Source organism: Peromyscus eremicus, chromosome 4 (assembly GCF_949786415.1).
Source record: "Peromyscus eremicus chromosome 4, PerEre_H2_v1, whole genome shotgun sequence".
In the NCBI taxonomy this organism is placed as follows: Eukaryota; Metazoa; Chordata; class Mammalia; order Rodentia; family Cricetidae; genus Peromyscus; species Peromyscus eremicus.
In genome coordinates this window covers 14397984-14423286 of record NC_081419.1, presented here as the reverse complement: position 1 = coordinate 14423286, position 25303 = coordinate 14397984, and the positions used below count along the sequence as shown (strand labels likewise).

Genomic DNA, 25303 nt, shown 5'->3' with positions numbered 1-25303 from the left:
TTTCTTAACTGGACTTTGTTTACCCAGGGAAAATACATGTGGTCAGGCACCACAGAAAAACTACGCAGAAAGTACTGTGGATTAAGATGACCAAACACCATGTTTTCAGACAGGAGATTTCAGTATCGCCACGATGCCTGTGGTAAATGGAATGACATGTCCTCAGAGTGGTCGTGTTTGTTCCGGCAGATGTGGCACTGTCTTCGGTTTTCCTGATAGACTGGGGATGAGGCAGAGGGTGCTCTTGCCCAGGAGCATGCAAGAAAGTGCAGTCTTGCCCAGGAGCATGGCGGCACGATGACTGTACACGCTTCCTTTCCCCCTCTTCTTTCCTGGAGCCACAAGTGAAGGAGATCGGGGTGGCTTCTGAGCAGGCAGCTGCAGGCACATTCTCAGCCCTTCGTCAGAATACCACAGGCTTCGTACCCTTGTCTCATCAGGCAAAACTCGCCAGCACCGGCTGCAGCTGCACTACCTGGTCGTGAACATTGTCGGTTTGTCCTGATCTTGTGTCACCCGCCTTATCTGAAGGGAGCAGGCTGAGGAGAGGCATCTGCCAGGTGAGTATTGGTGCTCACGGTCTGGCCCAGCAGTGGCCTGCTGTCCCTTCGAAGGGTGGTTTTTGTGTTCAAGGCCTTGCCTTGGGAGACATATTTAATAGAATGACGGGTGTGACTACGGAACTCTACTAATGTCCTGGGATCTTAGGAGCTGTCTATCCCTTTGATTCGAGGATTTTGTGCTCAAAAGCCAGGCGTGGCCCAGGGTGTTAGATAGGGTTTTGGTTTTCATCTATTGTTCCTGTAACTCCCTCCCCAACACAAGCCATAGAAATGAGAATCACTGCCTAAAAACATGGAAGTACAAAATGCAGAAAGTTTGGGGAAAGTTGAACCCATGGAGGCCAGTCTCCACCCAGAGAGCACATGGCACTTCCATGACCCTTCCTTGACCTTTGTCCTACACATCTCTTCATTTGTATCTTCATGTCCTTTGTGACAAACCAGAAAACATGAGTTCTGTGGGCCACTCCAGCAAACGAACAAAACCACAAGCTCTGTCACGTGCACGCGCGCGCGCACACACACACACACACACACACACACACACTCTGAAAAAAATGGAGGGTTTGTGAGAACCTGGGTTTATAGCCAGTTATTCAGAAGTATAGGGAAATATAACTCGGGGCATGGAACTAGACTCCAAAGATGGATGAGGGCAGCCTTGGGGACTTTGTGTTCTCCGCTGCAGGTAATGTGACTGTCGTGTGCACACATGACAGGCATGGGGGGTTGGCATGTGAAAACACAGGAACAGACAGCCCCTAACTCCTGGGTCTCTCACTTTAGCCTCTAGGACCATGAGACATCAGTATGTTCTCCTTTTCTTTTTAAAAGATTTATTTCACTATTTCATGCATATGAGGATTTTGCCTGCATGTATGTCTGTGTACTACGTGAGTCCCTGGTGCCTGCGGAAGTCAGAAGAGGGCATCAATCCCCCTGAGACTAGAGTTAGAGAAGGTTGTTAGCTGCCATGCGGGTGCTGGGAACTGAACCCAAAGAAAAGCCAGTGCTCTTAACCGATGGTCTCTCCAGCCCTGTCCTCTTTTTTTTTTTTCCTTTGCTGGAACTTACTAGTATTTTGAGCATTGTTTTACAACCTGCCCACGCCTGTCCTTGGTGTCTGTCTTCCACGGTTCTTTAGAAGCAGTGTAATTCTGGTTTGTAGTATCTTAAATCTTATTTTTGAGATTCTGATGTTGAATTTCAGCCCTCAGTGGGCCGTGAGCGCAAGACCAGTCCCCTTCCTTTCCCAGCCTTTGGGTGCCGTCTCATCCGGCAGCATTAGGTTCCACAGTAGGGACTAGGAATGGCTCGGATGGATACCCGGCTCTGTTCTGATTTCATGTAAGTTGCCCACAAGCACACCTGGAGGCGGGGCAGGGCAGCTGCTCGACCTTTGTAGTTCCCATGGCTGCTTCCCAGCCAAACGACACAGAAGGGGATTCAGCAAGCGAAGGGCTGGCCTACCTTCTCGTAGGTGCTGGGGCCACCTGCACTAGTAGGTGTTATGCCTCTCTGCCCCACCAAGCAATGTACCCAGCAGAGGATGTGAGTGCTGCAGTGCTCCATCTGAACATCTCTTCTGGGCATGAGTAGCAAAGGAACCACACCTTGGCACGCCCTTACTGCTCCAACCCCGATGGGATGGCTCCCATGCCTAAGGTTGGTACCGGGACACACATCACGACTGCCCAGGGGTATCCATTTGGAGTTGTGTGGATAAAGCTGAACACACAGGTCAGGGTGTCCACACTTGAGAGCATGAGGCCTTCACAGAACAGCATCAAACGAGGCACAGGGGAAGGCTGGATGACCTCTGTGCTACTGTTCCAAAGCCTTTTGGACAATTAAGGAGGTGCATGCGTCAGGAGACCATCATCAGCCTGCAATATTATCTAATCACTTCAAACATAGTATTCAGGGCTCTGGCAGCCTGAGCCCTGCTTCCTCTGGAGTGATCAGGACTTTGAATAGCCGGGCAGTGGTGGCACATGCCTTTAATCCCAGGAATCGGGAGGCAGAGCCAGGCAGATCTCTGTAAATTCTAGGCCAGCCTGGTCTACAGAGAGTTTCAGGGCAGCCAGGGTTACAAGGAGAAACCCTGTCTTGAAAAACAAAACAAAACAAAAACAAAAGAACTTTGAATAATCAGTCTCTTTCCTTCAAGACATTACCTTGACGACCTGGCAATGGCCTGCTTATGAGCACAGCATGGACACTGGGAGAGTAGCCTCTTCACAGGTCACAGGGGGACTTCTGGCTGGAGAGTGTAGCTTGTCAACTGAATCTGCACAGCTGTTAGCAGTGAACTCCCGCAAAGCCAAGCTAACAAGGAGGCCCTCACCACTGCTGTGGTGACTTCCCTCATGACGTGTCTGGCCATTCAGCTCCCCTTGTACTGTCCCTTCAGGTCTTGGCTCCCTTTCCTTTATTTGCCTTTGTATTATCGTCCTATAAAAGCTTTTTTAGGGGCTCTGGAGATGGCTCAGCTCTTGTAGAGGACCTTAGTTCTCAACACCTGTCTTAAGGTTTCTATCGCTGCAACGAAACACCATGACCAAAAAGCAAGTTGGGGAGGGAAGGGTTTATTTGGCTTACACCTCTATATCACTGTTCATCATTGAAGGAAATCAGGACAGGAATTCAAACAGGGCAGGAACCTGGAGGCAGGAGCTGATGCAGAGGCCATGGAGGGGATCTGCTTACTGGCTTGTTCCCTATGGCTTGCTCGGCCTTTCTTTTCTTTCCTTCCTTCCTTTCTTTTTGTTTTTGTTTTTTTGTTTTGTTTTGTTTTTCGAGACAGGGTTTCTCTGTGTAGCTTTGCGCCTTTCCTGGAACTCACTTTGGAGACCAGGCTGGCCTCGAACTCACAGAGATCCGCCTGCCTCTGCCTCCCGAGTGCTGGGATTAAAGGCGTGTGCCACCACCAGCCGGCTGTTTGTTGTTTTTGAGACAGGGTTTCTCTGTGTAGCCCTGGCTGTCCCGGAACTCACTCTGTAGACCAGGCTGGCCTGGAACTTATAGAGATCCTCCTGCTTCTGCCACTCGAGTGCTGGGATTAAAGGGGTGTGCCACCACCACCTGGCTTTCAGTCTGTTTTCTTTTTAATTATTAATTAATTTCTTTTATAAATTAATAATTTATATTATTAGTCCCCCCACTCCTCCCAGACCCTCCTCCCACCCACCCCCCAGCTTACGCCTCCGTTTCTGATCAGGAAAGGGCAGCTTCTCCCATGAGTATCAATAAAAGTTGGCACGTCAAGTTGCAGTAAGACTAAGCACCTCCCCATGTATTAAGGCTGGACAAGGTGACCCAGTATGAGGAGTAGGGTCCCAAAAGCTAGTAAGAGTGGGAGACAGCCCCCTGTTCCGTCTGTTAGGAGTCCCACAAGGGGACCAAGCTACATAACTGTTACATAACATATATGCAGAGATCAGCCTGCTTTCTTATAGAACACAGGACCAGCAGCCCAGGGATGGTACCACCCACAATGGACTGGGTCTTCTCCCATCGTTCACTAATTAAGAAAATGCCTTATAGCTGGATCTTACGGAGGCATTTTCTCAATTGAGGATCCCTCCTTTCAGATGACTCTAGCCTGTGTCAAGCTGACATAAAACCAGCCAGTACAGCACCTATGGTTAGGTGACTCACAATTGCTTGTTTCCCCTCTTCTGGATGACCTCTGTAAATACCTGCACTCTCATGAATGTATCCATGCATACACACAGAACCATAGTTTAGAATATTAATTAGAAAAGCTTTTTATAAAAAGAAAAAAAAAAGAGAAAAGCTTTTTACATGTTAAGGCTAATAAGCTAAACTTGACAGCTATTAGAGAGGCTGGGCAGTGGGACTGTAAGTTCAAAGTCAGCCTGAGCTATAGAATGAATGGGTTCAAGGCCAGCATGGACAAGTTAGTGAGAACTTGTCTCAAAATAAAAATATAAAAGGAGATGGGAATTAGAGTTGTATCTCAGTGGTAGATGCTATATATTGGCATTCCTGACGCCCTAGGTTCAATCCCTTGGCACCAAACACTCACACCCACATCCTAATTAAAACATTTTTGTTGGGTGTAGGGCTGAATGCCTTCAACACCAGCACTTGGGGGGCAGAGGGAGGAGGGTCTTTGTCAAGTTTGAGGCCAGCCTGATCTACATAGCCATTTCCAGACCATCCAGGCTACATAGTGAGACTCTATTTGGGAAATTAGAAAAAAAAAAAGATATTCACGTTTTTTCAAATATTTCTGTCCAACTGTTTTGGTGGCTGTCTGCTAATTTTGACGGAGGAAAGTGGGTGGGTAGATACTTCAGAAAGGCTCAAGGACATCTTGGCTACCTGTTCCCATGTCCAGTCCAGCCACCTCGTTGCTGTCCTATACTTTCCCCATATTTGACCCTGGGTGCTTTCTGGGTTTTGTTATCTGTCTTGGTGGCTGTGAGCAGGAGGAACCTCCATTCTGCTCACAATCACTGCTCTAGCTAACCTTCAGGGCTGTGGGCAGGCCCCTCTGCTACCCCAGCTAGACCCCAGGCTGAGCCTGAGGGGTCACTAGAGAAAATGTTTGCCTGTTCTAGGGCTAGGTCAGGATTACAGGACTAAATGTTCCTTCTAAACAGAAGTGTTAGGAGATGGGGACCCCAAACACTATCCCACTGGCCTGCATAACAGATCATGTAGACTCCATGTAGCAGTGACTAGAAAGACAAATACAAATACACACACACACACACACACACACGCGCGCGCGCGCGCGCGCGCGCGACTGCTGGATTGCATGTGATTCTGTAAAAGTACAGACTAATCTAAGCTGACCTTCCAAAACTGTTCACGGTGGCACCCAAACCATCATGCCTTCTTCCTGGTCCTTCCTGGAGTGTCCTGGTGGCAGTACCCAGCACCTAGCCTCAAGCCTGCTAGGCTTTGTCATGCTGTATACTGCACCCCTATGTCATCCCCAGCCCTTGAACTGCCCAGCTGCTCTGATCCCTGCCACTGGACAGGTAACGGTGAAGTAGATAAGTCTGGTTGTAGCTTGGACACTGAGGCTATCTGGCCCACAAGTGAGGCTGTAGTCACTCTCTGGCTTCTTGCTCTGGCCACATGAACAGGGTGGCCTGGCAGGGGTTGGGGGCAGCCCTCTCTTCCCATTCCCATGAACAGGGGCAGGGGCAGGGGCTGCGGCAGCTTTTGCTCACCTCAGACCCTACTTAGCCCTTTTCTAGGATCATGGTCCTACATTGTTTGTTATCACTACAGGGAGAAGATAACTGTCTCCATGGTCTCCTGTGCCAGTTGATGGGCATTCTGGGAGACCCCTACAATATCTTCCCATGGTATGTATCCTTAAGGTGGATGTTCCGATGGCCCCACCCTGTCCAGGCCCAGGTATGAAGGAAGCCATGCTGCAGTGGCCTCAGGCTGGCATGCATATGGAGAGTGGGTACCAAATGAGAAGACCCACACAGCAGCTGCAGCAGAGGGTCAAGTTTAATGGTCACTCTAAGGGATATCGTACATTGTTCAGAGCCCAATCCTAACTCCCCTTGGTCAGGGACACAGCCAGGTGCCCTCAGACCCCAGGCTCTACAAAAGGGGGGCCTGCCCCCAAGCTCCAACTATGTACAAGAGAGCCCACCCTGCTAGACCCTGGGCAAGACTGTGAAGGGAGTCACGGGGACTTCACAGCTCACCAGCTACTGGACTTTCCAGCCTGGGTGACAGATCCAGGCCCCCACTACAGTGTTGGTGAGGTTCTTGCCTTCCAGGGCCCAGCCCCAGCTGGCCCCCACCAAACCCCTAAGCCTCTGTGCTGGGATGTGGCTTCCAGATCAAGGCTGGAAAAGCTGAGCTCAACAGCAGCAAGGGAAGTGAGTCGGCCTGAGGAGGTGGGCAGCAGGGGGCAGCCCAGTGCCTCCTCTGAGAAAAGGGAAGGTGAGGTTCTTCCCTCCTACCGCCCAGGCTGCCCCTTGCCAAGATGAGGTCAAAGTAAGCAAGGGGTGACAAGAGGGGTGAAAGCAGACAGATTTGGCCAGTATAGACCGGGCCAGGCTAGGCAGCCTGACAGTGCCGGCCCCACGTAGATGGGCCATCCTGGTGCTGGTGATCAAATACGGCAGGGCTGAGGGGCTGGGGACAGGAGGACCTGAACACACACTGGGCCGGTTGTCTACACTGGAACTAGTAGCAGAGTGCTTCACTAGTTAACTAGTAATGCTGCTTCCCTTCAAATTCTTCCAGGGGTGTAAAAAAATTGCACTTATTTCTATGAACCCCGTGGAGGGGATTCCCAATGCTGCGGCCTCCAGGCGAGGCAGGACAGGACTGTAGCCTCTGTGGCCCACTGGTGCAGCGAGGACCAGACCCTACGAGAACCTGAGCAATGTCTGAGGGTCCCTGAAGTAGCTGTGGGCAAGACCAGGGCCACGTGGTTTTAGGTGCAAGAGGTGGCCCAGCCCCAGGTTCCCAGTCCAGAGGAAAAGGCCCGGTGGTGCCTGGGCACGACCCATGCTCCTCACAGGACGTCATCAAAGTCCAGCAGCTTTGAGTGCTGGCGGCTCTTCCACAGGCGATAAAGCCGGAAGTCGAAGTAGGTCTCAATCATCTGCTTCCCTAGGCAGGAGAGAGAAAGGCCAGGCGGCTCGGGCCTGACCGGGTCCCAGAAGGGTCAAACCTAGCAGCCCTCTAGTCAGTCAGCTGGGACGACTCACCTTGGGCAGACAGCTCCAGCGGTGACTCAAAAGTAACCTTGTAAGGAGTCATGAGGGTCCTGAGGTTCTGGAATAACTTCAAGAAGGGCAAAAGCATGAGTCTGGGGCCAAGGGCAGGACCCACCCTCCTTACTTAGGACCCTAGGCGTGAGATTTCTGCAGGTGGACTACAGCCAGGACGAGCAGAAGGCCTTGCCCACCCAGCTCACAAGTCGAGCCCCTACCTTCTCCCCGTTGGGGTTCCCCAGAATGTAGCAGCCCATGATATGGATGACATTCGGCTCTGGGTTCACTTTGCTCATCAGGCGGCTCAATCTCTTCCAGAAGCTGGTGGGGATTACAGACGGCCTCAGCTCGGGGCTGCTGGCCCCGTGACTGAACTCCACAGGAGGAAGCGTGGTGGAGGGAGTCGGAAGAATATACCAGGTTCAAGACTGCCCTCCCGCAACCCACGGTGCCCTCCCCTCTCACTGGATCATGTCCTCTTCCTTCTCCACTTTGGCAAAGGTGGCCACCTTGTTCTTGAGCAAATAAAGGTGTCCAGGGCCGCCCTGTAAGAGGTCATGGTCAGGCCTCAGGAGTGCTAGAGGGAGGCTAGGAGATGTGCACATACCCAGTCCACAAACGCACCCTCCCACGGACACTCCGACCATGCGAACACATGCAGTGTGTTCTTGGGCTCGCTACCCCTACCACACTGACCTCTTCTCCTCGGCAAGAAAGAAAAGGCTGGTTTTACCTGGCAGAAAATCAGCATCTTCCAGATCTTGGCCCCTTTGTGGTAGATGTTCAGTTTCTTCTCTATCTCCTCTGTGGACAGAGGGCTGTGAGCACCGCCCCTCCCCATGCAGGGCCACCCTTCCTGCCAGCCACCAGATGAAGTGAACAAGATACATACCCAGGATGTCCTCGAATGTTGCATGCTCATGGTCCTGAGAACAGACAGGCCACACATCAGAGCCCTTGCTAGCCCCCACGGCATTCAGGCACCAGTAGCTGGACCCAGAGTGAGAGGTATACCCGGGATTTGTCTGGATGCAGAGTTGGAAAGGACACTCACGTAGAGGATGGGGATGATGGAGGGGTCATCCCTGCGGATGATGGTAGGGATGTACTCGGCTTTTGGCACCTTGGAGGAGATCAGCTGTGGGGGATAGGAAAAGCCCTATGAGGTGCACCCCACAGCCAAGGGGGGAGCCTTGGGATGCCCCTTTACTCTGCTGTAACCAAGGGTAGAGCCCTCTGAAACTCCCCCAGGAAGCTGAAGGCTGAGACCCTAAGGACCTTCACAACTAAGGTGGAGCCTGGAGAGCCCTCCCCAAGCCGAGGATGGAGTGTGGGCATGGTGGGGAGAATCTGAGGACAAGGCTCACTCACCATGACCTTGGGTGGCAAGAAGCCCTCAGTGTTACAGGCCATGGCCTCCAGGCCTTTCTCTGTGTCCCAGTCCAGGTCCTCACAAGCCTCATCCAGGGTGCAGTGTGAGCTCTGCAGGTCACTGCCTAGGAGGCAGGAGGGGTCACCCAGACAGCAGCATACCACCCATAAAGCCCAGCCGTGTCCTGGAGGGGGTCACCGAGACAGCGGCATACCACCCATAAAGCCCAGCCGTGTCCTGGAGGGTGTTTGGGTGTGTGAGAAGGTTAGTCACGGGCAAACTGCAGGGCAGTGGGAACAGCCCCACACAGGAAGAGGAGAGACATGTGAAGCTGGGACCCAGAACAAATGTCACCTGTGGCCAAGTATGCCCCGAGAGACAGTGGGTACCACCTTACAGATGCCGCAGTTAGCACTGCTTAGCCATTAGTTAACCCTGCCTAAGAGACAGGAGAGGCCAGGTACTCCCATCTCATAGACAGGTAAACTGAGGCTCAGAGAGCAAAAGCGCAGAAGCCTAGCGGTACTGGCATGGGACCCTTGCCAGGGATGTGGGCCTAAGGGAACTTGTCAGGGAAGTGGGCCAGCCTGCCACTGGACACCTACTGTCTCGGGAGTCGTGGGAGGTGTCGGCTTTCATAGGGGTGGGGTCGCTCCAGGACCGGCTGAAGCTCCGTTCGCGCCGCTCAGCGAACGCTGCAGTGAGAGCAAAACCCCCATTAGCCAGAGGGGGCAAGAACAGAGCAGACTCAGGCTAGGGCCGGGGCTGGGCTGTGTGGAGAGGCAGACGCTGACAAGGCCCCACAAGGCTGGGGCCTGTTCGTGTAGGAGCACAGAATACTAGGAGCGGAGTCTCAACGGGAGGACATTAGGGTGGAGACAGAAGCACGGTGTGGACTATGGAGTGGGCCTAGGGTGGAGCCTAGGCTGGGCAGAGCGCTAGGTTAGGGTACTGGTCAAGGGCCTGGGTGAGGTACAACACTGAAACAGGGGTGGACAGGAGCAGACGGCAGGGAAGGGGGCAAGGCCCGCGGGGAAGGCAGCACGGCAGATGGGTGGTGCCAGCAGATATGAAGGGCTAGAACGCATCGAGGGAGCTGGACTGCCAACATGCAAAGCCCCGGCTTGCCACAAAGCCCCAGCTTGCCAAGCGCAGCACTGCCCACTTTCCCAGCACCCATCTTACTCTGGGCCTTCACCCGCCGACTGCCAACCATGCGCAGGTGTTTGCGGAAGTTCCTGAAGGAGAAACCATGGGGTGATGAGGGTCCACAGAGGGATGGATGGTGGCTCCTGCCCACCTAGACCCTGACCACTCTGGACACTGGACAATCTCCCAAGGCTCATATACAAGCCCTGCCTCCTCCTGAGATCCTTCCAGAACAGAGGCATGTGTCTCTCTCCTGCCAGTTCTGTTTCTTGCTGAGGCTTCTCAGTCATCTCCTCTGTTGCAGAGACACCCTAACATCCTCTACCTGAACCCGCACCCCTAAGTTGGTCTGGGGGTTTCAAACTGTCCCTTCCCCACTAGGGAGACAGGGTCTCTGTTCCCCCACATTTTGTGCCCTGTCAAGACCCCATGTCTGAGATAGACAAATGGTTTCCCGGGCACACCTCTGAGGTTGGTGGGAGATGGAGAGGGTAGGCTGCGCCACTGGATGGACAGCTCTGGGCTTCAGGGCTAGACAGACATGGATGGGCCTGCAGTATGACTATCAATGTACCCTCAAGTACAGGTCCAGGGGCTGAAACGCAGCCTGGTCACACGGCCTCTCCTGCCTGCCACGTCCCCAGAGCAGGGCCAGGCCAGTGGTCGCCACCACCCTTCCCCCATCAGGTCAGGTCCTCCAGGGCCAGGAGGGCCCTGGCCAGGCCAGTGCAGACCAGAGACAGACCCTGGTGGCGAGTGGCTGGCAGGCCCTACCTCTGGATTACAGACGCGGAATCATTCTCTCGTTTCCGACGCTTCCTCTCCGCGTAGCCCCTGAATACCCTGAGAAACCGCCGCAAGTCAGCACTGCCCTTGGCTGAAGGCAGGAGGGACGCAGACGTGGAGACACAGGTGCAAGCACACAGGCGCCCAGCGGGGCGTCCCAGGCCCAGCTCCCAGCAGGCCCTGCGGAGGCCTAGTTGTCCACAGGAAGCCAGGCTAATGGGAGCTCAGCACTACTCACTGCCCAGGCCCGGGGACCCTGACCTGCAGACGTCTATCCAGGGGTGGGAGGGTCCCCCAGGACAATGGCTGTGCCCCTAAGTGCACACGGCATGGCATACTTACGAGATGCTGGAGTCACCGTGTGGAGAGGCAGCAAGAGAAAGAAGACAAAATGAGTATGGCTCTCGGGCTCCCTTCGGCGCCCCCCAGGCCCCCTCCCCCCAAGGCAGCTTCCCTCCCAGCAGGATGTCTACTGGACTCAAGGCCAGCTGTCAAAGGGCACCAGAGGCTGTCGCTGGCCCATACCACCAGGCCCTGGGTTCTGGCCGAGCAAGGAGGGGCTTGGTCCTAGAGAAGCTTGCCTGTGCTCTGCCCACTTTGCCATAGCAACTGAGGGTGGGGTAGGACTGCTTTGCTGTGGGGACCTTGCTTCTAAGGCATATCCTTGGGCCGACAACTTAGATGCATGTCAGATAGAGGAACAGACCTCCAAGAGACCCCTGGTAACTGTCACCTGTCACATATGAAGCAGAATGAGGTTGGAGTTTGGGGTACGCATGAGGACGAGAATCCCCCACCCCAAACCACTTAGTGCTGGTGCTATCAGTGGCAACTGTGTCTGGGTCAGGTCCCCTGGCAGAAATAAAGATAAAAGGCCATGGGTAAGTGGGTAGGCTGACTGCAGGGAACGCCCAGGAGGGGTGTAAGCAAGAAAAGGGGCAGGAAGAAGTGACAGTAGGATATGGTCTGAGGGAGAACGCAGCCCTGCCTGCTGGGACCCACAGCCTCAGCCTGGCCCATCAGCAGACCTGGCACAACGCGGCACATGCAGCTGTTCACAGGAAGCCTCAGCTGAGCCAGAGGCCAGGCAAGAGTTGTCAGTACTTCCTAAGCCCTAGGAAGAGGCAGGCCGGCCCTAGACTCTGGCAGTGGACAGTGGACTCACGCTTGCATAGTTGTGGTTGCCGTCTGGAAGCTGAAAAGGTTTTCCTTGGGGAACCAGGTACGGATGGGAACATCATCTAGAAGAGAGAGGAGGCAGGGGCTAGCAAGGACAGGTGTCCTGAAGCCTGAACCTTTCCTGCTGGGAAGACTCTGGGCCCACCAGGCGGCCAACAGCAGCAGAGTCAAGGCAACAGGCCAGAGTCCTCTCAAGCAAAGAAAAAACTAGCTCAGGGTGGGGTTCCAGTACATCACTCCACCAACCCACCCTCTCTGACTGGAAGCTTAAAAAAAAAAAAAAACAAACTCATTCAAATCTTTTCTTTGAGAGGGAGAAGGGGGAGGGAAGGGAGGAGAGGCTAGGTGTCTGATCGTGCTGGAGCTGGAGTTACAGGTGGTTGTGAGTGGCCTGATGTGGGTGCTAGGAACCAAACCCGGGTCCTCTGCAGGAGCAGTAAGTGTTCTTAACCACTGAGCTCTATCTCTCCAGCCTCTGGCTTGAGGCTCTCTCTGTTTAATTTTCCCCTTCCTCTAAAGCTGGAGTCTGTCTTTGGACGGTCACGTTTTCCTCTCCCTTGGACACAGAGTAACCCTTCTCAGCTTCTCCTCCTTTTAGCCCCTAAGAGGGTAGGCCAGAGAGTGGAGACTACCTTGCTGACGGCTGTCTACTTCCAGGGTCCCCTAAAGCTATTCTCTAAAGCCCAGGCATGGGGCTGCTGTGATGTCCTAAGGGGGGTACTCTGTGGGAAGGGTAGTTAAACACAGCACGCCCTCAGGGTATTCCAACCCTTCCCTCCAGTTTACAATGCTAATCTCAGGGCCTAGCCAATTTCCCCTTCCTCGTAGTTTCTGAAGACAGCCTTATCTTTCATTAAGCCACGGTTTTTACGAGGCCCCCTCCTCCAGGACGTATCCTTGATAAACTCTGTGATAGATTTGCTTGGGTTCTGAGGGAGGCCACAACTCACAGGATTTAGGGGAGGGAGGTGAGTCCAAGTTGAAGGGATTTCATCCTTCACACCATGATACCCAAGCTTTACAGTGTTTGCTGCTGCTAAAGGCCAGCAGGTTACCCCAAAACCTGCCCAGGCCCAGAGATAAGGCCCCTCACCAGACACTCCATCAACACTATACATCCTCTCCAGCTTCTTGTGGCGGCCAGAAGCCTCAGGTAGAGGTGGCTGTTCCAGCCCAAAGGCCCGAGGGGAGGGACCAGGGACCAGCTGGGCACATCCTGGGCATTCTTTGGAGCCCTGGCGGCTGCCTGCCCAGCTTTGGCAGGGCCTGCTGATGTCCTCACGGCTGCTGCCTGGGCTGGCACGCAGGGGCTGGCTATGGTGGTGAGGGTGCCGCTCCCGCTGCCTCCGCCCCTTTACCACTGCCAGCTCAATGGCTTCAGCTTCAGAGCTGGGCAGCAGGGCTGGCTCTCTAGAGATGGTGTACACACGGGGCTGGGGGCCCTCTGGAGCCGGCTTCCCGTGGACGGCCTCATCTGAGATGCTGCCCTCATAGCGGCCATTGGAGACGAGGGAGAGGCGGCGCTTGTTCTGGGGGGCAGGCTGCATCTCTGGGGACCCGTCGTGGCCAGAGTAGGCGTCAGCCAGCAGGTGGTCTAAGGGAAAGGCACCAGGTGAACCTTCAGCCTGCGGGTCTACCCTCCCAGTCTCCAGGGACACGGAGGGCCACAAACACCCAGCAAGCACCAAGCTTGACAAGGGGGCTCTGGTTGCTAGAAAAGGTTCTGCCAGGCGTCCTGTTCCTCTTTTTATCTGGGCCTGAAGCCCTATTAGAGTGTGGACTGGGGTGATAGACAGGCCATACTACCTGTGTGTGCATCATCAGAGGTAAGAATAGACAGTCCAATCTCCCCCCACGAGCCTGCAGATACACCCATTTGCCTGGTGCCAACTTCTCCCCTCCCCCCCGACCAGCTGGCCCCCGAGACAGTGGTGCCAGCCCTGGGGGTGCCAAGAGGCCTGTTGCCATGCCAACAACCCAGGCTGGGAGGGCGCCATGGAGATGGGTGATTGGAGCTCCTCCTGGGGTTCTGGGCTCTGGAGGGCAGGGGATGGATGTGAGGAAGAGAAGCCAGCAAGGCGTCTAGGCTGGCTCACACTCCACTGGCCCTGGCCCTGGCCTGGGGCAGAGGACTCACCCTGCACAACCCTTTTGTTTCCTTGTGCCCCTACCTGCACCGTTGCGGTTCTCAGGGTGACTCTGGGACAGGTACTCTCCAAACGCTCGGGCTGCTCTGCAGGGTAGGCAGAAGGAACACGGTCAGTGCATGCTGGCTACCAGCCTTCGACATTGGCAAGACCCTCCCCACCAGACCTGCCCCCACCCTAGCCCTCCACACCAACGTGAGAAGAGGTGGGCTCTCTCCACCCACCAGAGAGCCAGGACATCCTGGCCGCGGACCTCCGACCGCTTTCTGTCCAATCCGTCCAGCCTGTGGGCGGGAGGTTGTAAGGCCCGAGGCCCACTCTAGTCGGAACAGGAAAGCTGCAGGGGGCCGGAGCAGCAGTGCACACCACAGCGGAAGCCGGCAGTGGCTACCTGACCTCCGGTCAGCCCGCCGCACTCACCTTACTTTGGCCGCTACCGAGGACATGGCCTCGCTCCTCAGCGCCCTCCTCCTGGAGGCGGCGGCACCCATGGTCACGGTGCCCGCGCATCCCCCGGGCTTCAGAGCGCGCCCCGCGCCCGCCGCCTCTGCCGGGGGAGCCGTACCGCGCCTGAGGTCGCGCTAGGTCTCGGCCTCAGGGTCAGGGTCACACTCAGGCCCGGGCCCCGCATGGCCGCACCCAGCGCCCTGCGAGTCCAGCCACTGTAGGAGAGCGCGGCTGGACCCGGGGGCGGTGCTCCGCCTCCTGACGCCAGGCCTGGGCTGGCACCACCCCCATGATGACAGATACGGGCGTGGTTAAAGGCGGCTCCTCCCGCGGGCTTTCTTCCTAGCACGACCCTCCTAGAACTAATGGGAAGCTCTTCCACTTAGGGCAGGGCCCATGTATGCCCAGGGGGGAGAAACGCCGAAGAAACCCAGGAGCTCACTTTGGTTTTGGGGAAAACCCTAGCTCCATCCAGACCCGGAGCATCCTGCCTGCTTAGCCTACAGTTGCTGCCTGGAGGTTGCAGGAATCAGCAAAAGGGTCCTGAGAGGTCATATGACTACCCCACTGGGACCTTCTGGACCTCAGGTCCATCTAGCTCTTTGCTATAGCAACCTTCATACTGGAGTGAACTATCGACACAATCAGATTGACTTTTATTAATATGCCAATCCCATGCTCCCACGCCTCACAGAGGCTTCAGAGCCCCCTCATTATTGCTTGCTGTGGGGATATAAGGCATGTAGGCCAAGAGAAGAGGCCCATGACTCCTCTAACACAGCACATGTCCCTGGAAGAAACCGGATGGATACACCACCAAGCTTGATCTTGTCAGGCAACTGAAGTAGCCACCGAGGAGCAGGTGCATCCTCAGTCTTGGGGTCAGGCCCAGGGGAGGACTGTGCTGTATTGTATTAGTCCAGGCAGGAAAGGCATTAAGGTCTTGGCCCCTGCTCATTTGGATCAGGGAGCCAAGGGCAGGAGTCCTGGGTCTGTTCTGGGAAAGCCAGGCCTGAGGGCTCTTGCCACACTGAAGGCTCATCCTCCTGGAAGCAAACAATACATGGTCAAGGTATGTGAAGTAGGGGCTGCCAGATCCCAGGCTGCATTACTTGGAGTGGGAGGGAGTGGCCATCCCAGAATCAGAGACCAGGGGCAGGCCCTGTCTGAGGACCTCAGAGTGGGCATAACCAAGGGGCACTGGCAGGACAGGGCCCAGCACCTCACCGAGTCAGAGTCCAACTCAATCCCTGTGCTCTGGAAGTCAGCATATGTGTCCTTGGGGATGTCTGGCAGCTCCTCCTCATACTCTGTCTGATAGTCAGATTCATCTGGAGCAGAACGGGCTACATTAGTCCCCTCCCCAAGGACAGTGGCTGTGTCCAGCACAGCTAAAATCTAAGGCAGAACATGGCCACAGACCCTCTGTCCCCAGCTCCATGGTAACAGTTCACATACACAGCCATCTATTCAGTCCCAGGGCTGCCAGAGGGAGCTGCGGCAGACCCAGCAGTACATCACATCTGGCTTTGTCCACCCCACTTCACGATGGGTCCTGTATGTCTTTCACAAAAACATGGAGTAAGTTGGCCTTCTAAGCATGCATAGGAGGCCTGGTCAGGGTGGTGTAAGGAGACTCCAGCAAACTCAGCTCTGTGCCTGGGGCTCTCACCCTGGGAAGTCCCCAGGGTACCTCTCAAGTTCCTCTTTAAGATGGAACATGGAGCAGGGAATCCTGCAGAACATGTTGTTCTGTTGCAAGATGGGAGTGAGAGTGGGGATGGCGGTTGATGGCCCCCTTGCAGGGCTGTAGGTCAGAGCAGTGGTTGCTGGCCCTGGCCCTCGGGCTCTCTGTTAAGTTCTGCCAGCAGGCTTCCCTGAAGGTCTGTGATGTGGTTAGGATACTATATGGAGTGATGAGGGAGAAGCCTGAGTGGCCTAGGAGACAATCCCATTGCTATGGAAACTCTTGGGCTGGATAGATGGTCTCAGGGTCTTGACACAATGGAGCAGCAGGGGTAACGTCAAGTGCCAGTGACTTCTTCAAGAGAAGAGTGAGGGTCCAGAGGAATGGGGTCCGGCCACCTCTAGCCCGTCCCGACCTTCGTTATGCAGGCCCACTTTCTGGACATCTAACTCACCGTCCACGGCAGCCACCTTGGCCGGCTCAATCCGTGACACGATCTCAGCGAGGTCCGTGAAGGAGGCACTGGGGCAGGTGAGCACCTGAGGCAGGGTGTAAGGCAGCTCAGGCACTCAGCATGTCGCCTGGCTCAGGCCGCACACAGGTAGGGTGGATGCAGAGGAGGCTGCCAGTGCAGTGGACCCCCACCCTGCCCAACCCTCCATCCTGCTTCTCACCCCACAGTCCTTCCTCTTGCTTGTCCCCTGCTGGTCCTGCAGCATCTTCTCCAGCACACCACTCCGAACCCAGATGTCAAACACTGTCCGCCCATGTTGATACCCGACTTCCTGTATACATAGGAGGCCCCATCAGGAACTTGAGGGAGCCCCTTCTTGTGCTCTTAGAAAAGAGGCTGAAGAGGTAACAACCATCAGAACTGATCCCCCAGGCCCTCTTCCCCTGCAGTCAGTCGCTGACACTCACACAGATCTCATCAAACTTGCCGAAGTCCAGGGTGCGGTAGCTATCAATGGGAGGCCTCAGATACTCGCAGTAATCACTGTTCTTCACCATCTCCAGCTGCCGGACGCAGCACACATAGGCCAGGCGTGTCTGAATCTCTGCCATGTTCAACACCTGCCAAGAATGCTTGATCTCCTACCCTGGCCCTCCCTCCTGGCCCACAAACATGATGGGCCCTGAGCCAGAGATGTGACTTAGTGAGCCCCTGGTGTCCCAGAGTTAGTCCCAGGGCTTGGGAAGCAGTACAAACAAGTGACCCAGATCTGCTGGACTCTTGAGCTTGGGAGGTGCTTCTACATCCCTGCTTCCAGGGATGGGACATGGGGTGAGAGCATAAGCCCCAGAGAGGCTATCTAGTCCATCTGGTACCAATCCTACCTTGACTTTTGAGGCCAAGGGGTTCCAGCGTTTCCAAAGTAGCCACCATCCAGACAAGGCATCTCCATAGTTGGTGAGATCCATCTCATCCCGGCTGCCAACATCAATGGCAATCACAACCTTTGCCCCCATGGATCTTGCCACATCCGCTATGGAGAAAAAGGTAGCCCGGTCACCAGCCAGGTTAAAAATGCAGAACCAGGGTACAGGGTAGCACTCCACGAGGAATGGAAAAAACAGATGAGAGGCAGACCCTGCTTTACTAAGCACTAAGAGGGCCCTGTTTCTCTTGGTGGCTCCACCAGGGGACCATGTGGTCCCTCTCTAATATTCTCCCTGGGTCTATGGAAGCAGGAGATCAAATGCCCCAGCTTATGTGTAGCCTTGTGCACGGATCTGTGTGCTGAGCCCTTCTGAGTACGTAGCCAACAGGTAGCAGGTCTGGCCTCATTCATAGTGCACCCAACACCTGCAGGCTGTTAGTCTCCAACTGTGGGCACAGATGGAAATCAATTGCTCCTGGTTTGTCTCCTTGGCCTTTGTTCTGTTGCTGCTGTGCTAACAGGCAGAGCCATATGCTGGGAGCATGCTGTGCGCATGTGCATGCATGGGCACATGCGCATGTGTTCTCTATGAGCTGATGCCAGCCTGACATTTTCTCTTGGCATACTCTAAGGAAAACGTGTACCACCCCAGCCTTCCTGGTGTGGAGGCGGTTGTGGCAGGCAGCCACAGGGCAGAATGACCAAAGAGCTATGTACCAGCTTGTGGGACACTCCCCCATTCTCTGCAGTACCTGGGAGGTTGTTGATGTAACCCCCATCCATCAGCAGGTGTCCATCCTTGGGGTCGCAGAGAGGGGGCATGTAGCCCGACAAGGACATGCTTGCACGGACATACCTCCATAGAGAGCCTGGAGCATCAAGAAGGTCTGGTGGGAAAATGGCTAGGAAGGAACCTTCCCTGCCCTCTGTGGTCCTTGCCCTCCACTGGAGAATCAGAGCCTTCTCTCTGTCAGTCTGAAAGCCCACAGATCCTACCTCTAGAGAGAACACTAAGCTTGACAGACCACCACCAGACCTCTCATCCCAAAGGGCTTTGCCTTGAAAAGAGATGGCACTGAAGTAATTCTCTGTGGTCCCCAGATATCCCACTTTATCCAAGTGAAGACTGCTGTGCCAGAGTACATCCCTAATTCTGCTCCTTTCCCAGAGGCCCTTCTATCCACCTGATATCCTCACTCCTGACTGCCCTACTTCACCTAGTGTGCCTGTGGCGGAGACATCCTCTACCCACCCTATGCAAATGTGCCTGTGACCCTTGCTTCCTTTGTAAGACCCTCCGTGCCCTCATGGAGCTCCCTGTCCATGCTCCTATACCTGCCTGAGATCCTAGAGTGCTGACCCCACTAAGCTGACCCTACGGTGATTTTGGTTGGGGAAAGCTCTCACCATCTGTGTGAACCCGCATGGCAGAGGCTGTGATGTCAGTGGTGATGGCAAAATAGGGGAGCCACAGGTCCTGTGGGGAGGACAGGGGTCAGAGGAAACCTCTTCTCAAACTGTTCCCTGTCCCACACTGGCAAGGCCCATCTAGGGACAGATGAACATAGGGAAAGCAAGATGGTGTCAAGGTCACTGAGCATCCAGTGCATGCCAGGTGTGGAGGGGACACACCTCAATCTGCCGGTCTCTGAAGATGCTGTTGATGCTGTTATTGAAGCCAGTTCCAGAAAACATCGATGTAATTGGGTAGGTCAGGTCCAGTATAGTCTTCACCATCGATGTCATATCCTAGAGACATGGGAAACCTTTACTGAGGAAATCACATTTCTGCATCAAAACTCAGGCAGCCAAGAGAATCCACAGGTCCCACTGCCTGAAGTTTCAGGAACGTACTCCCTGTGTGGTTGAGCCTTAGTGTATGCAAAGAGGCCAGCAGAAGCTCCTGGGGTTTAGATGCTAAGAGCCTCACATAGCTCCATGACTTCGGTCCTTTCCTCACACAGCTATCCTTGAGCACCCTTGAGGACTCCATCAGACCTCTGTGCTTTGGGCATCCAGATTTTCCTACACAGTAGAGTGAGCACTAGGCTGGACAGAGCCACCAGCTCTAGACCCTTCCATAAGACTAATGAGTGACAAAGAAAACAAGGAATAAGATAGCTTGAGATTCTGCCCAGGGCCTGGACCAGGGAAGCCGCTGGACAAATCACCCCATTGCATCCACCTCTTTAGCATGGTGGGTAGGTATGCACATAGCTCCATGCCCATCATGTCCAGCAGTAGACTCCTGCAGAAAAGCCACCTTGGCAGGTCCCACAGCTTAGTTCACCGTCAGGATGGTGGGAGGACCAGCCCAAAGTGCCCTGACTTCTCCTATTGCTGCTCCTCAGCAGCAGATGAGCAGGCGGAGGGAAGGAAAGACACTTCCCACAGGCCCTGGGCTGGGCTTCCCAGCCCATGACTACATTCTAAGCTGTTCTATAGCAATTGAACACATTTTCCTGTGGTCACTGCTCTTAGAGGCCACCCCCAGTGATTGCTGGCATATCACTAAGGACAGGCTCTCTTTTTTGATGGCCACCCATTCCATGGAAGAACTATTTCTGGACAGAGAGCCTTAGGCTGTGTCCTTAGCTTTGTGAATTCAGCAGATAGCCCACTCCTCAGCTTCTGCATGAGGATGACCAATTTTCTTTTCTTTGAAAAAGGAGAGCACAAAATCTTTTGATCCCACGCATGGTTTCAGCAGGGTTCCATTTGCTCCACTGGAGCAGCCCTGCCTCGAGAAGGCTCTGAACTGCCTGCTGGCAAGACAGACTAAGGGCACTTGCTCTGCTTCCTTTGATTCTGTTGGATGCTTTGATTCTGATTCTGGGGTCCATTTATGACAAGGCTGGACTAACAGCAGAGAAGTCACATCTCCTGTGTAGCCTGGAGCCCACACTCAGCCCCTCCTGATTTGACTCATACCAAGACAATACTCCCTTCTCCAAAATCATCTAGAGCTAGGGACCAGGCAACAGGGAATGTCTCCCAAGCATGCTGGAATGATCCATACTAACCAATCTGAAGCTGCATATCCTGCCTTGCCTTTGCCTCAGAAACTGAGGCATGGCTGGGGAGTGGGAGAACCTTGGAGCAGTTGGGGGAAGGATTGAATGTGATCAAAATATACTGTATGAAATTCTCAACTAATAAAAAAGTAAAAAAGACATGGAGTTGGGAAGAAGACATGTTGGAGAGATTATGGGTCTGTTGGAGAGGGTTAAGTGGGAGGTAGATATGATCATATTTTATTATATACACATATAAAATTCTCAAGAATGAAAACAAATTTTTAAAAAGAAGCCTGAGGCCTGTCCTCTTTCCTGATCTTGACTGACTCTAGTTCTGTCTTGCCTGCCTGCCCACTCTAGCCCTGGTGTAGTTGTGTCTCGTTTCCAGAGACTATAGGATCCACTAGCTCCCCTTCACTGGCATGGCTCTCCATGTTGCCCCCCAGTAAACCTATCAGTTAAGACTAGAGCACAAAGCAGACCACCTCCGACTCCCTGCCTTAAGGCCACACCCACCTCCTGTCACCTACCTCTGGCCATCTCCCACCACCTGCCTAATCTTTTACTGCTTTATGCTTTCCCTCTGCCACATGGGCCATGCTCTGACCTACATGCCTGTCTCCTTGAAACTAGAGCGTTCCTGAGGGTGGAGGGTACCTGCTTACCTCTGCCCACTGCTTGGCCCGGATCCGAATCTGGCTGTAGCTCCGCTCCTCAGCAAACAGAGCACCCATGAAAGCCCCAATGGAGGTCCCTCCGATCATGTCCACTGGGATGCCACACTCTGCTAGGGCCCTGAGGATACCCACCTGGGCACAGCCTCTTCACCAGTAAGAACAGAGAAAGAGAACAAGCACCAGAGTCAGGTCAGCCCTTGAACTATATGCCCTGTGAGCCTCAGAGGCGCTGCCCACGAGCTGACTGTTCCTCCCTCCTCAGAACCTAAAGCTTGCATGACCACAGACAATGGAACAAAGAGGAAAGGCTCCCAGAGGGAGTCTGGATATAATTTAAAATCCCTCTCTCTGGAGGGACACAGGCAACTGTGGGGCTGAGACAGGGAAGGAGGCTTTTACTAAGGAGAGGCAGTGGGTGGCTGCTTCTATCCACTGCTGATTCCAACAGAGTATCACAGAGGCTGAGAAGCTGAACAGGCTTTACCACACTTGTGGGTGGGGGAAAGTGGAAATGAGAGCCCCCTAGAGAGAAAAAAAAAGGGTCCTGGTAAACACCGAGGACTGCCTGAGGAGTTAAGCAAAGTAGAAAAAAGCCAGCCCCCATAAAGACCAAAAATTCAGTTTCCGACTTTTTCAAACCAGGCTAAAGCTATGACCTAAAATCTCAAAACCAAACATAACAAGTCACAGGAGAAGAAAAGACCTCATGACAAGACAAGATTAAAAACAAACAAAGTGGACCGAGGGAGGGACTAGAAATGGTACAGTACTTGCCTACCATATGCATACTTGGTTTGGTCCCCACTACCATACACATTTAAAAAGGCATAAACAAGCCTGGTGGTGGTGGCGCATGCCTTTAATCCCAACACTCAGGAGGCAGAGTCAGGTGGATCTCTATGAGTACAAGGCCAGCCTGGTCTACAGAGTGAGATCCAGGACAGGCACCAAAACTACACAGATAAACCCTGTCTCGAAAAAAAAACAAAAAAAAAAAAAAAGAAAGAAAGGAAAAAAAACAACAACAAAGGTATAAACAATAAACAGTCTGTGTTTAGCACCAGTGGTGTGGGTGAACAAAGTATTGTTTGTATGTCTGTAGTGAATATATTAGTATGCTTAGTAAAAGAGGGAGATACACAACAGATATATGACTCCAGTTCAGGTATCTTGCAACATGCAAATTCATGAATATAGAAAGTAGAAAGAGTTACCAGAGGTTTCAAGGAAGTGGAGTGAATGTGTAATAAATACAGAGTTTATTTAGGATGTTGAAATGTTCTAAAATGGATAGGCCTGACAGCTGTAAAACAATGTGACCATATTTCATTGTACTATAATGGATAAAATATTCATCTATTGTGTATATATTTAGCACATAAAAAAGAACAATATGCAATACCAGAGCTACACTCTCACAATGGAACCTCATGAGGATTATGGGAGTGAGGAGTAGAGGCAGAGCCACAGGCAGATGAGGGTGCATAGTGACCAACAGATGCAGGTTATTTGAGGGTTAGGATGTCAGTAATCTAAAACTTAAGGAAACACACAATTAGTCAGATAGGAATACTACTTAGGATCACAGAAAAGTCAATATCCAAAAGGAGTCGAAAGTATTTGTTTCTAGGAAGTCTATAGACTTGGCTCTGGGAAGGGCAGGCAGAGGACAGTTTCTGGTATGCCTTGCAGAACCACTCGGCTTTTAAGTATACCGTAAGCCAAATGGTAGACTCTTCAAAAATATTGCTGGCGTGACCTGCAAACCAGGACCAGGTCTGCATCTAACTGTTCTAAGTTTCTACTATCCAGGCCCACAGATAGGACCAAGGCCTCCCTATTGACAATGTCACATCACTCCTCTAGGCCAGGGCCCCCACAATTCAGGATACAATGAGCACATGGGGGTGGTGGGGTCACTTCACTATAGACTGAGCAGAGCCACAATTCAGCTCATGGTGGGCTAGTTCCAGAGCACCCCTTCTCCTGGGAGATGTGGAGTCTGACATGGTCCCTTCATGCACATCTGGATTACTACTTCATCCTCCTCCTGATGCTCTGAGGCTCCACTTCTTTCAGCTCAGAAGGATCAGATGACAACTCAGGACAGGAATTACATGGGCTAAAAATCCTTTAAAGAACTCAAAGCCTAAACACCTGAAGGATAATCCTCTAGTTCATGAGCAGAGCAGGTCATTCCTCCATAGAGAATATATTAAAATGGGAAGAACCTCATGGGGAGCCCAATGGAGAATTGGCCAAGGACAAGAACAGACAATGTTCAAAGAGGAGACACATGGCTAACCAAACAAATGCATCTAAACACAGGCAGTCAGATAACACACACATTTTCTTCTACCAAACTGGTAACAGTGAAATCCAGAACATTTGGGCTATAAACACACATGTGCCCAGACACTTTGGCATGCGGACCACACCCTTGCCATCCATGGGACTCTTTCTTGAAGATACTAGAGTGGTCCAGGGATCTTTTCATCTGTGGCACCATACTACCATCTTCCCCATGCTCAGGGTAGAGCCTGTAGGAGTAACTGTCACCCCACACACGTGGCACACAGTTGGATGGGGGCTCACCTTGCTCCACCCCCTCCAAGCACCAAGGCAATGGCATTGCCTGTCAGCACCCGTGCTAGGCGGGAAAAGTCTGAGTGTCGGTCTGGTGGTCGCTGGAAAATTCGTGTGTACATCTCAACCTGAGAGGAGCCAAAGGAAGACAGAGGTTCATGTGTTTCTCCAGCTAAAACTCTGCATGTCCTGATCTGATTCATATCCTAGCCTCTCCAGGACACAGGACACCTCATTAGCATCCAAGTGCCTGACAGGGTCCGAGCTCACCTAAGGGGTGCTGGCAGAGGACAAACAGACCTAGAGGAAGCTTCTAGATTGCCTAAGACCACAGAGCCCCTCTGGATGTCCTCACAGGAGTCTCTCCACTGGCCCTTGTGTAGACAGTGCTCTTGGGGGCATATGGTCCCGGCAGGGGTACAGTCAACAGGATGCTGTCCATTGAGCTGTGGGTGTTGAATGGTCTACAGCATGTGGACAGCCCCAATGCTTCCCAACACCTACTTTTCATTCAGCCCAAAGAACTCAAGATGGCCTGAGTTTTAGGATTGTATCTGCTTCTGCTCTGAAGGGATAGCATAGTGACCTAACCATGAGATCTCTTTGGGGCCTCAACTAAATGTGAGACTCTCAGCCTTGATTCCTGAACCTAAGTCAAGCCCAGATTCCTGGGTTCACTGGTTCCCAGGTCTGGATGGCCTCTCTGTGCCTGTGCCTCCACCATGCTGCGCCTTCCTTCATCTGCAAGGTAGCCCAGGAACTCCAACGTTATGGTCACAGAGTTCAGAGGCAGAACAGGCTTGCCCAACGGAACCCACCAGCCCCAATGCTGCATAAAAGGAAGAAAACCAGTTCCAAATGTACACCGGGAGGCCAGAGATAATGCAGTCAGGGCTGAGTCCCCCTGGGCCAGCCCACCAGGCCTCACCAACTTGGGCAAGCTCCTCTTAGAGAAGACACGGCGTGGGCAGCGGAGGTGCAGGTGGCCGGAGCACCAGCTTCGCATGTTGAGCCACTCCACTGTGCGAGCAGGCCCTGGACCCTCCTCTCTGTGCAGCAGGATTAGTTGCTTCTGGGCACGCACAGCTGTGTTCTCCAACATCCGCTCCAGCTGAAGGAGAGTAAGGCCTGGTCAGCAAGTCCAGGTAAGCCTGAGGACTGATCATAGTACAGAACCAAGGACACCACAGAGCTAGCTCCAAGGTCTACCCTCAACACTGCCCTGATGGCTGGCCCCAGAGCGGTCAGTGTGTGACAGGTCTAGTTAGCAGCTGGGCTATAAAGATGGCTCATTCTGGGGCTACTTAACCCCCTGACCACATGGTCCACTTCACTGTGTGTGCTGGGTGGCCAACCCGGCTGCAAGGGTGCTGGGGTAAGAGACAGGAGTGCTTCCTCCCATGTGTCAAATACTGCCTTGTGAATGCATGCTGTGACCTTCACAGATGATGCACTTGGGGGGCATCTGCCTTACAAAATAGCACTGCTCCTGCATAATGGGAACACACATGATGGGGGTGACTTTAGCTGCTCCAGGATTAGACAGGCAGGGCAGATGCTTGAAATGAAAGCCAAGCAGGTAG

At 53.4% G+C, this 25303-nt stretch overlaps 2 protein-coding genes across 5 annotated transcripts in view; both read right to left on the bottom strand.

Annotated features, from left to right (window-relative positions):
- Nucleotides 1-6047: 6047 nt before the first annotated feature.
- Nsmf (NMDA receptor synaptonuclear signaling and neuronal migration factor) lies at nt 6048-14878 on the bottom strand. 3 transcript variants are annotated; one of them, XM_059260263.1, is made up of 16 exons: nt 14345-14878; nt 13949-14010; nt 12871-13371; nt 11764-11839; nt 10941-10946; nt 10587-10655; nt 9849-9901; nt 9269-9358; nt 8663-8787; nt 8346-8429; nt 8184-8217; nt 8025-8095; nt 7757-7836; nt 7510-7612; nt 7286-7361; nt 6048-7187 (listed from the first exon to the last, which is right to left on the bottom strand). In XM_059260263.1, exons 1-16 carry the CDS (start codon nt 14413-14415, stop codon nt 7090-7092), a joined length of 1599 nt encoding a protein of 532 aa, XP_059116246.1. In that variant the 5' UTR covers nt 14416-14878; the 3' UTR covers nt 6048-7089. The 3 variants fall into 3 exon arrangements, with proteins under 3 accessions (XP_059116246.1, XP_059116247.1, XP_059116248.1); XM_059260264.1 differs by lacking the exon at nt 9269-9358; XM_059260265.1 differs by lacking the exons at nt 10941-10946; nt 12871-13371.
- A 121-nt stretch (nt 14879-14999) lies between these two features.
- Pnpla7 (patatin like phospholipase domain containing 7) overlaps nt 15000-25303 on the bottom strand; it is an 80552-nt gene continuing 70248 nt past the window's right edge. For both annotated transcript variants that reach the window (XM_059260259.1, XM_059260260.1), the window contains 12 exons: nt 24649-24831; nt 23730-23848; nt 21123-21279; nt 19073-19189; nt 18848-18917; nt 18193-18309; nt 17397-17545; nt 16980-17132; nt 16733-16843; nt 16513-16597; nt 15599-15702; nt 15000-15417 (listed from right to left, as the gene is read on the bottom strand). In XM_059260259.1, coding sequence (XP_059116242.1) covers nt 15307-15417; nt 15599-15702; nt 16513-16597; nt 16733-16843; nt 16980-17132; nt 17397-17545; nt 18193-18309; nt 18848-18917; nt 19073-19189; nt 21123-21279; nt 23730-23848; nt 24649-24831 — 1476 coding nt within the window. In that variant the 3' untranslated portion in view covers nt 15000-15306. The remainder of the gene's footprint in view (nt 15418-15598; nt 15703-16512; nt 16598-16732; nt 16844-16979; nt 17133-17396; nt 17546-18192; nt 18310-18847; nt 18918-19072; nt 19190-21122; nt 21280-23729; nt 23849-24648; nt 24832-25303) is intronic.

Excerpts from the sequence above, each read along its gene's own strand:
- Nsmf (XM_059260263.1), bottom strand. The coding sequence starts at position 14,415 with ATGGGTGCCGCCGCCTCCAGGAGGAGGGCGCTGAGGAGCGAGGCCATG. Across the intron at positions 9,902-10,586 it reads TCCGCGTCTGTAATCCAGAG|GAACTTCCGCAAACACCTGC; the intron begins GTAGGGCCTGCC and ends TTTCTCCTTCAG. Across the intron at positions 8,430-8,662 it reads TCTTGCCACCCAAGGTCATG|CTGATCTCCTCCAAGGTGCC; the intron begins GTGAGTGAGCCT and ends TATCCCCCACAG.